The 11,028-nt window shown below is 45.4% G+C and overlaps 1 protein-coding gene across 1 annotated transcript in view; it reads right to left on the bottom strand.

Annotated features, from left to right (window-relative positions):
• Window positions 1-2,022: 2,022 nt before the first annotated feature.
• CCND2 (cyclin D2) overlaps window positions 2,023-11,028 on the bottom strand; it is a 48,343-nt gene continuing 39,337 nt past the window's right edge. Inside the window, exon 5 of the mRNA XM_009901463.2 lies at window positions 2,023-2,209. Within this exon, the coding sequence (XP_009899765.1) occupies window positions 2,054-2,209 (156 nt within the window). The 3' untranslated portion in view covers window positions 2,023-2,053. The remainder of the gene's footprint in view (window positions 2,210-11,028) is intronic.

Here is an 11,028-nt window from a genome sequence, read left to right as displayed (position 1 = left end):
ATGGTTTTTTTCCTTCCTTTTTTAAAATTTTCTTTCTCTTTTTTTCTTTCTTTTTTTCTTTCTTCCTTTTCTTTCTTTTCTTCCTTTCTTTTTTTCTTTTTTTCTTTCTTTTTTCTTTCTTTCATTTCTTTCTTTTTTTTCTTTTCTTTTTTTCTTTAATTTCTTTCTTTTCTCTTTCATTTCTTTCTTTCATTTTTTTCTATTTTATTTTTTATATTTCCATTTTTCTAGTTTTTTCTATTTTCCTTTTTTCTATTTTCCTTTTTTTTCCATTTCCTTTTTTTCTATTTCCTTTTTTTTCCCATTTCCTTTTTTCCATTTCCTTTTTTTCTATTTCTTTTTTTTTTCATTTCCTTTTTTTCTATTTTTTTTAAAAATTCTATTTTCCTTTTTTACTCTATTTTCCATTTTTTGTTTGTGTTTTTCTTTTTTTCTTTTCTTTCTTCCTGCTCTTTTATTTTTCTGTTTCCCTCAGCAAAGTCATCACAAACCATCTCATTTAATCCCTTAGGAACAATTTTCAAAGTGCTTTTTCGAATGAAATGGTTTAACACAACACACACAAAAAAAACCCCCAACCCCCCAACAACAAACCAAAGCAAACCAAAACAAATGCTCACTGTGGATCAATAAACTTAATGAAATGCTGGGGGGGGGAGACAGAAAAAAGGTGTGGGGAGATGGTGGGCAAAGATGGGTAGGTAGAAGAGGGATCAAACCCAATCTCATCTTCATTAACACAGTGAGGCTATGTTAAACAGGCAGATGGGACAGAGCATCGTTTAAATGTCTTTAAGGCCAAGCTAAGGAGCTGCCAAAAGTTAACACTGAGGTGAAGCATTAGCACTGTAAAAGGAATAGAATGCTTGTCACAGATGATCCACTGCATCTCGCAATCCAAAAGGTCAGAGCTGGTCTGATGAGCCCAACTGGTCAGCATTTAATTGGCACATTTCCTCCCCTTCCCCCACCTCCCACCACGTAACACTTGGTAACTTTGGCTTTGGCCCACAGTTGGGTAAACACAATTGCCCAAAGATGCTGCTGTGTTCAGAGCAAACCACTTCTGAAGGAAGTAGAAAAAGGAGAGGGGAATTTTAAGGGGGGGGGGGGGAAGGAAAGAAGAAAATAACAACAGAAAGAAACAAACCCAAAACCCAACCCTTCCCCCCCAAAAAAGAGAAACCAAACCCCAAAAACCACCACCTGCTCTTCCGGCTGGCAAAATAAAGCATCTTCTTTCTTAGGTAGCAGCTACCACAGACAGCAAGAGTAAACACAACTAACATACAGAGATCCAACAAAACACTTCTGACTGAGCAAAAAGAAATAATAATTCAAAAAACCCAAATCTCTTCTGCACTCCAAAAAGCTTTCAATTGCTTCAGGGATCTTTTCCCATTTTGTCCTAAACCACCCCTCCCACACACACACACACACACACACACACAGAGAGCTTCTTCTATTGCTTTGCAATCTAAGTCAAGCCATAAAACTGCAGACACAAATCCTTTCTTACAGCTAACACACAAAAGAAAGAGGGGGAGAGGGGGTGTGTGTGTGTGTGTGTGTTTATGCACTAGGTCAGAACTACACAGGCAAGGACACTCTACTTTGTTCCCACAAATGCAGGCTTACCTTTAGCTAGCTACTTTGCATGCCTCTTATAAGCATTTTAATTATCACTGATACATAATCAAATAGCAATTACCAAATAGATCGTGGGGGGGAGAGGGGAATTCCCTTCTGTAGAACATCACAGCCACACCAAATGCTTTGTTGTCCTTTTTTTTTTTTTTTTTTTATAAAGGTTTCTTCTTTTTTTGCCATTATTCAGTTTTTGGTGTGTGTTTTGTGTCCTGTTTTGTTGTTGCTTTTTGTTTTCAGCCTCCAAGAGCTTTAAATATGTTCTATGTGGGAGCAGATTTAACCAAACCGAACCGAACCGAACCAAAATCACTCTAAAAAACGGTAACAAAAGTAAAAGGGCTGGGGAGCAGGGATGGAGGTGGGGGTTGGGGGGGAGCAAGTGTGGCTTTCTGTGCTGATGTCCTCACAGGTTGATGTCTCTCACATCTGTGGGAGTGCTGGCCTGGTCCAGTTCATCCACCGTCTTGGAAGGATTGCTTTGCTGTTGCTGCTGCCGGACTTGCCTGAGGCTGTTTACTAGCACCGCCTCAATCTGTTCCTGACAAGCTTTAAGGCAGTCCTAGAGGGCAGAAAACAAATTGTTCTGTTAGTGGAGATGGATAGGGGGTGTTGGGTTTTGTTTTGTTTTCCTTACTGAGCAAGCAGAACTTGGAAGAGCATCAATGTGGTATTCCCAAGGAGGAGTGTCTGCTGTGAGAGAAAAAGACTTTGAATTCTCACAGGTAATCATAGAATCAATAAGGTTGGAAAAGACCTCAGAGATCATCAAGTCCAACCTATATAGAATCAGCTAAGGTTGGAAGAGACCTTCAAGTTCAGATTTAGAGACTGGATGGGGCGCTTGGTGCCATGGTTTAGTTGATTAGATAGTGTTGGATGATAGGTTGGACTTGATGATCTCAAAGGTCTCTTCCTACCTGGTTAATTCCATTCCATTCCATTCCATTCCATTCCAAGATCATAGAATCCAACTGTAATCCAGCTACCATGACCACTAAACCATGTCCTGAAGCACCACATCTACAGCTCCTTTAACAACTCCATGGATGGCAACTTCACCACCTCCCTGGGTAGCCTGTCCCAACCCCTCACCACTCTCTCAGTGAAGAAGTTTTACCTCACGTCCAATCTAAATGTCTCCTGGCACAATTTAAATCCATTTCTTCTCACCCTGATCTCCCCTCAGCCTTCTCCAGACTAAACAACCCCAGCTCCTTCATCCACTCCTCATCTGAGTCCCTCCAAACCCCTCTCCAGCCTCATTGCTCTTCTCTGGACACATTCCAGCACCAAAATGTCTTTCCTGTACAGTGGTGCCCAGAACTGAACCCAGTGCTCAAGGTGTAGCCTCACCAGGGCTAAGTACAAGGGCACCAGCACTGTGCACAAACTCCCTGGGTTAAACACTGCTAATGTTGTATTTAGTTGACTCCCCAAATCTTAGTTTTTCACCTGTGCTTGCTCATTTGTGTGGTCTTCTTGAGCAGGAATCCAAACTGTTGCAAAAAGCAGAGGGCATGGTATAGGAATTTTTGAATGCACTGCATCTGGTTGGAAGAGACTTCAAAGATCACCCAGTCCAACCTTTGACCCAGCACTGAAGGTTCACCACTAAATCATGTCCCCAAGCACCAGGTCCACACATTGCTTGAACACCTCCAGGGATGGTGACTTCACTGATGTCCTGGACAGACCATTCCAACCTTTGAGAACCCTCTCCGTGAAGAAGTATTTTGTAGCATCCAGTCTGAACCTCCCCTGGCACAGCTTGGAAGTATTTCCTATGCAAGATGAAGTGACTTGGGTGGGTCTTCACTCCAAAAAAGCAAGCATTTGCCTCCTGAAATAACCAAGATGTGCTATACCATAGTCACACAGACAGAGGCACTTCAGGTTTAGTGTCAAGCAAACTGAGAGTAAACCAAGGTGATGGAGAAACGTTGAGGTCCCTGAAAAAGTGCAGTGCTCTGTCGCTGAGTTTTTATCAGTCACACATTTGGGTCCCCCCTCAAGGCAAAGGCCAAAAGAAAGGTCTGTTTATCTGTGTAAAGCTCATGCAAGGGGAAGGAACGATGCAACCCCAAACACACAGCCATGGTATTGTTCTCTGAGAGCATTCCAGAGATGAAAATGTGATTTCAGAAGCCGTGGAGGAGACGGAGGAGGAGGTGTAGGGTAGACTCCCACATCTACAGTCTGAGAGCAGGACTATTTTAACAGCCCTGGGAATAGTTACTGGCATTAATTTGCAAGACAACATGAAAGCAAAGGCAGACACATGAAAAAGAAGCAAATCAAACCCAAACAATCAAGCCTCAGAGACCGCTGCGTTACAAACTGTACTGCAAAGCACATGGAGAAAGAGCAGGAGACAGCCCAGCATCACAGACTTGGGAGCCCTGTGTATCAGGAGACAACAAAGTAGGGAGAAACAAATAAATGTGAAGGATTCACCACACTTCAAACAGACACAGTGGCAGAGAAGGTGGTTATTGGAATGGAATGGGAATAGGAATAGGAATAGGAATAGGAATAGGAATAGGAATAGGAATAGGAATAGGAATAGGAAATGGAAATGGAATAGGAAATGGAAATGGAAATGGAAATGGAATGGAATGGAATGGAATGGAATAGAATAGAATAGAATAGACTTAACCAGGTTGGAAGAGAGCTTTGAGATCATCAGGTCCAACCTATCACCCAATACCATCTAATCAACTAAACCATGGCACCAAGCACCCCATCCAGTCTCTTCCTAAACACCTCCAGGGATGGTGACTCCACCACATTCCAATGGCAAATAGCTTTTTCCATGAAGAACTTCTTCCTAACATCCAGCCTAAACCTCCCCTGGCACAGCTTGAGACTGTGTCCTCTTGTTCTGGTGCTAGTTGCCTGGGAGAACGAGACCAACCCCCACCTGGCTACAACCTCCCTTCAGGTAGTTGTAGACAGCAAGAAGGTCTCCCCTGAGCCTCCTCTTCTCCAGGCTAAGCAACCCCAGCTCCCTCAGCCTCTCCTAAACATTACAAGATGTTCCATGCTCTTGATAGGATGCTGGAAGACTAAACAATATGGAGGTTTGGGTTTGGGTTTTTTTTCTAAGTGTGAGAAAACAAACAATTGGTTATATCAGAAACTGAAAACCTAAACCTAAGCCATGACTGTATAAACACAATACCATTAATGTGCAGCATGCTGGGACTGTGAGAGTGTTAATACAACACTGTATGAGTGGGCAGGTGGTGCTGTGATAAATATTTATTGCTTTTTCTAGAAGCAGCACTGTGGAGTCCTTCTACAATATAGGCAAAGGCACCAGTACTGTAAAGTCATAGGAGCATAAAATTGTCAGGGTTGGAAGGGACCTCAAGGATCAACTAGTTGCAACCCCCCTGCCATGGCCAGGGACACCTCATACTAGATAGGATCAAAGAGAAGAGAAGAGAAAGAAGAGAAGAGAAAGAAGAGAAGAGAAAGAAGAGAAGAGAAAGAAGAGAAGAGAAAGAAGAGAAGAGAAAGAAGAGAAAGAAGAGAGAAAGAAGAGAAGAGAAAGAAGAGAAGAGAAAGAAGAGCAGAGAAAGAGAGAAGAGAAAGAAGAGCAGAGAAAGAGAGAAGAGAAAGAAGAGAAAGAGAGAAGAGAAAGAAGAGAAAGAGAGAAGAGAAAGAAGAGAAAGAAGAGAAGAGAAAGAAGAGAAGAGAAAGAAGAGAAGAGAAAGAAGAGAAAGAAGAGAAAGAAAAGAGAAAGAAGAGAAGAGAAAGAAGAGAAGAGAAAGAAAAGAGAAAGAAAAGAGAAAGAAGAGCAGAGAAAGAGAGAAGGGAAGAGAAGGGAAGAGAAGGGAAGAGAAGGGAAGAGAAGGGAAGAGAAGGGAAGAGAAGGGAAGAGAAGGGAAGAGAAGGAAAGAAGGGAAGAGAAGGGAAGAGAAGGGAAGAGAAGGGAAGAGAAGGGAAGAAGAGAAGGGAAGAGAAGGGAAGAAGAGAAGGGAAGAGAAGGGAAGAGAAGGGAAGAGAAGGGAAGAGAAGAGAAAAGAGAAGAGAAGAGAAGAGAAGAGAAGAGAAGAGAAGAGAAGAGAAGAGAAGAGAAGAGAAGAGAAGAGAAGAGAAGAGAAGAGAAGAGAAGAGAAGAGAAGAGAAGAGAAGAGAAGAGAAGAGAAGAGAAGAGAAGAGAAGAGAAGAGAAGAGAAGAGAAGAGAAGAGAAGCAAGCAGGTTGGAAAAGACCTTTGAGATCACCAAGTCCAACCTGTCATCCAACACCATGTGATCAACTAAACCATGGCACCAAGCACCCCATCCAGATCAGGTTGCTCACAGCCACATCCAGTCTGCCCTTAAAAAACTCCAGGGATGAGGTTTCCACACACACCCCGGGGCAACCTGTGCCAGTGTCTCACCACCCTCATGGGGAACAACTTCTTCCTAACATCCAATCTGAATCTACCCACTTCTAGTTTTGCTCCATTCCCCCTAGTCCTATCAATCCCTGAAACCCTAAAAAGTCCCTCCCCAGCTTTCTTGTAGGCCCCCTTCAGATAGTGCAAGGCCACAATTAGGTCTCCTCAGAGCCTCCTCTTCTCCAGACTGAACAGCCCCAACTCTCAGTCTCTCTCTATAGCATAGGTGAAGAATTTCTTCCTAACCTCCAACCTGAATCTACCCATTTCTATTTTTGTTCCATTGAAGCCTTGGTCTGTGTAAGAGCTGGGTCTCTCCTGAAGACTTCAGAGAGTAGAGAAGTGCAGCTTTTGGCAGCAGGAGTTTTACAACAGAGTATTTTACCCAGAGCTGTGGGCAGCACCTGGCAGGGGCAGTGAGACTCTGTGCCACCACTGCCACTTTTCAGGCAGGGGAGCTGAAGAACAGAGCTGAGCACCGACCTCCGTGGAATCCCAATATGGGATAGGACTGCAACTCTGGGGAGCTGGGCTCTGACCAGCAGTGGCCCCTTTTCTCCATGCAATACCAGATTATTTGGAAGAGACTGAAATAGCCATGTGTGGAGGTTTAATTTGTCACCCTAGGCAGGCTGGGGAAACACGTCAAATGCAGAGCGTCTGTGCTGCTGGGGACATTGACGTTGGTGATGCACGCAATTAGCTCCAGTGGGTCACGAACACCCACTGCTCTTGACTACCAGCCAGCAGCTGCTGCCTGCAATATCATGTCTTCTCCTTGTCATGAAAACTGTCCTGCTTAACATAATGAAGCATCACAACCTTCCCTGTGAAGGTGCATCTGCCAAAGGAAGGCTGCGAGGGAGGGCTTCTCAAATCCACCCAGTGACAAGGGGTTGGATGAGATCCTGGCTGTATTACCAGACAAAAATATTCACAGTGATGTGCATCACACCAGCTAAAGCCAGAGTGAGATGGCACTGGAACCTCCTGAGCGTGTTCCCTCAGCACAGCTAACACCAGAGGCTGGGATCCAGAGAGCTGGGGCCCGCAGGACTGCCCCTGAACAAGCTGCTGTGGTGGAGTTAGCCAGCTTGCTTGCAGCTATACCGTACCCACCCCAGCACAGCTCCACTCTGCAGCAAAGTCTGAAGTCACTGGAGCTAAACTTTCCCACACTTTGCCCTCTGCCTCAGGCTGGTGTTTTTTTTATGGAAGGGGAGAAACCACAACAAAGTGAAGTGTTGTTTTTTCCAAGGAAAGAGAGTTAAGGAAAGCGAGTGATTTCACTAAGGTTAGCCAGCTCTTAACTGAAGTTTCCAATTGTTGTAGTTTTGGGAGAAGATTTAATTAATTAGAATTTGGCATGGCAGATGGGAGAGGTGGGTCAGGTACCTTTTGATAGCCCCATGAAATGCAGCCTGAGCTCAGCAAAGATGCATGGGTCAGGAAATACTGCACTCATTCAGAGCCCTCATGATCAAGGAGGTCTGTGCTTCGGAGGAAGGCAGCTGCCTTCCTCATTTGCATCCAAGCCTGGCTGAGCACAGAAGGGACCTTGCAGGGGTGTACCAAAGTTCCCTTCCAGCCCAGGCACCCACGTTTCCCTCCTCTGGAAATCAGGCTACAGGAAAAATGGTGCTAAGGTCCCATACCACTGGCCCAGAGCCAGAATACAAACAAAGCATGACGCCAAAGGAAGCTGGGACGCAGAAGGTTTGTTTAAGATGGACTGGAGAGCACTGAAGGCTGAATTCAGGTGACTGGCTGTGGGCTCCTCATCTCATGGAGCACCACACACTGCTTCTGAGCTCCAGCAGGCAGCAATATAGCCACAGGACAGCCAGGGAGTGCTGCAAACTCTTCTTGCTCATACCAGTCCTTGCCTGCAGAGATCACCCCAAGCTCCGGCTTGGACCCTGGTTTCCCTCACTCTTGTAATTCATCCTGACACTGTGAGTAAGAATGGTACTCTTGGAAGAGCAAAAGCATCCCATGGGCACCACCACTGCAGTGCCACAGCCAGCACACAATCACAACCATTGGTAACCAGTCAATAACCATAAGGCTCAGCACCATGGAACACCTGAAATGTCAACACAGCTCAGTGGGGTGCAGATAAAACTGGTGTAGTAAAGACATCACCACTCAAGTCCAACGGCAGGATGGCTGTGCTGGTCTCTGTGCCTGGCTACTGCTTCCCCTGCCCTGACACAGGACATCAGCTCCTCCTAGTACCCAGGCTGCAGCCCTGGGTAGACCCACGTTGGGCTGCATCCCCATCTCCATTCCCACAGCAGTGGTTGCTGCCTGTGCCAACATCCTACACCCACAGCTCCTCCTGTGGCAAACAGACCAGCAGAAGGTTAATCAAGAAACTGCACAGCTCCCAAACATGGTTGAGGCATCAGCTTTGTTGCAGCCAGGGTTTGATGAAGGAGGGTCCAACCTAAAGCTGCCTGGTAAGGAGGGAACTGAGCAGCAGCTCACCCCCTACTGCAGTCCTGTCTGGGGAGCAGCACTCTGCTGGACTCCTGCTCCTGGAGAGGAGGGAAGCCTTAGCATTTTAACTTACTTGGAGTGGAGCAGGAAGCCTCAGGAGTGAGAGACTGAGGCAAATGCCACTGAAGATGCACTAAAATGGGAGCACAGTGGATATTCTGGTGAACCAGGACAGAGAAACAAAATTTAACCTTCATCACCTCCTGAAGTTCTTCCCTTTTAGCAAAAGGTAAATGACCTTCCAGAACCTGAAGGGGGCTACAAGGAGGATGGAGAGAGACTGTTTACAAAGGCCTGGAGTGATAGGATGAGGGGCAATGGTTTCAAATTAGACAAGGAGATTTAAATTGGATGTTAAGAACAAGTTCTTCACTATGAGGGTGGTGGAACACTGGAACAGGTTGCCCAGGGAGGTGGTTGGGACCCCAGGCCTGGAGATAAGGTGAGGCTTGACAGGGCTCTGGGCAACCTGATCCAGTTGAGGATGCTCCTGCTGACTGCAGAGGGGGTTGGACTAGGTGACCTTCAGAGGTCCCTTCCATCCCAGACCATTCTACGATTCTAAGGAGAAAGGCTTCTCTGTCTGTCACCACCCTCCTGCTGCTACTAGCAAAGCTGATTTTTTTCCAAGGTAAGAATATGCACTTTTGTGTAGCCAGGTCATTTGTTTTGTTGGTTTGCTTTATAGCTGGAGCTTGCTCTTGTGCTGTTGGAGGCTTAGTAATTTCCTAATCCTGAAATTGCTTGTTGAAGAATGAGAGCTGGACAAATCTCATGGCCCTTCTTCTCAGGCACCTATCTGGCAAAAACTATCAGAAACTCAGGGAAAGAAAATGCCCTGGGCAGGTGTTAGGTCTTTTTAGAATAGAATATTATAGAAGAGAATATTATAGACTAGACTAGACTAGAATAGAACCAGCATAGAATAGAATAGAATAGAATAGACCACACCAGGTTGGAAAAGACCTTTGAGATCACCGAGTCCAACCTATCACCCAACACCATCTAATCAACTAAACCATGGCACCAAGTGCCTCATTCACTCCCTTCTTAAACACCTCCAGGGATGGTGACTGCACCACCTCCCTGGGCAGCACATTCCAATGGCAATCTCTCTTTCTGGGAAGAACTTCTTCCTAACATCCAGCCTAAACCTCCCCCGGCACAGCTTGAGACTGTGTCCTCTTGTTCTGGTGCCTGCCACCCAGGAGAAGAGACCAAGCCCCTCCTGGCTACAACTTCCCTTCTTCTGTAAGCCTTCAACATGTTTGTGAGAGGGCAACAGCAACAAATCACTTCAAGTGTCTATGAGGATCACAGAGCACTGGAATTACCTCCCAAGAGAGGTTGTGGACTCTCCTGCTCTGGTGACTTTCCAGCCCTGTTTGGATGTGTTCCTGCGTGACCTGTGCTAGATTCTATAGTCCTGCTCTGGCAGGGGGGTTGGACTCGATCCTCTCCAGAGGTCCCTTCCAACCCCTAAGATTCTGTGAGCCTGTGACATTTTCAAATGGGAGAAAGCAAAGACAGCAGTTTGGAGACTCTTCTAACAGACTGCATTCAGAATGCTCTTTTGGTTGGGTTTTTTTTTTGGGGGGTGGTGGGTGGTGTAAGAATCTCTTTTAAAGCACAGTGGTGCACAATTACAAACCAGTCTATCTTTAAGCCAGATATCTGACAAGCAGCTTCAGACTGGAGAACTTAATGAGGCAATTTCCTCACAGCCAGGCTTGGGGGGAAGGAAGGGTGGTGACACACGGAAGGTAAGGCTTGAGAATTTGGAGCCAGCTTTGCCTTTTCTAAACACCCTTGCATGTGATCATTTGCACTGTTATTATACAAAGTCCTGATGGCCAACATGATGCCTTACTGTATGTATGAATAGCCTACAGCTTTTAGGTACACCTATAAAGAAACACCTCCTTCTGTAGAGATACGCAAAACCCTCCTGGATTCATTCCTGGGTGATCTGGTAGAGGTGATCCAGCTCTGGCAAGGGGGTTGGACTGGATCATCTTTTGAGGTCCAACTTTCATTCTGTGATAAGAGAAATGGGTGATTTTTGACCCCTAATTTTGTACATAAACCCAAAGATGGGACCCAGAGTGGAACTGCTACGACTGGTATGGATTATAATCCACGTGGGGATCCACAGGGCACTGAAGAATGGAATGGAATGGAATGGAATGGAATGGAATGGAATGGAATGGAATGGAATGGAATGGAATGGAATGGAATAGAATAGAATAGAATAGAATAGAATAGAATAGAATGGAAAAGAATGGAATAGAATTAACCAGGTTGGAAAAGACCTTTGAGATCATCAAGTCCAACCTATCACCCAACACCATCTAATCAACTCAACCACGGCACCAAGTGCCTCATCCAGTCTCTTATTAAACGCCTCCAGTGATGGTGACTCTACCACCTCCCTGGGCAGCACATTCCAATGGCCAATCTCTCTTTCTGGGAAGAACTTCTTCC

Source organism: Dryobates pubescens, chromosome Z, assembly GCF_014839835.1.
Source record: "Dryobates pubescens isolate bDryPub1 chromosome Z, bDryPub1.pri, whole genome shotgun sequence".
Lineage (NCBI taxonomy): Eukaryota > Metazoa > Chordata > Aves > Piciformes > Picidae > Dryobates > Dryobates pubescens.
This window is presented reverse-complemented; position numbering and strand designations above follow the sequence as displayed.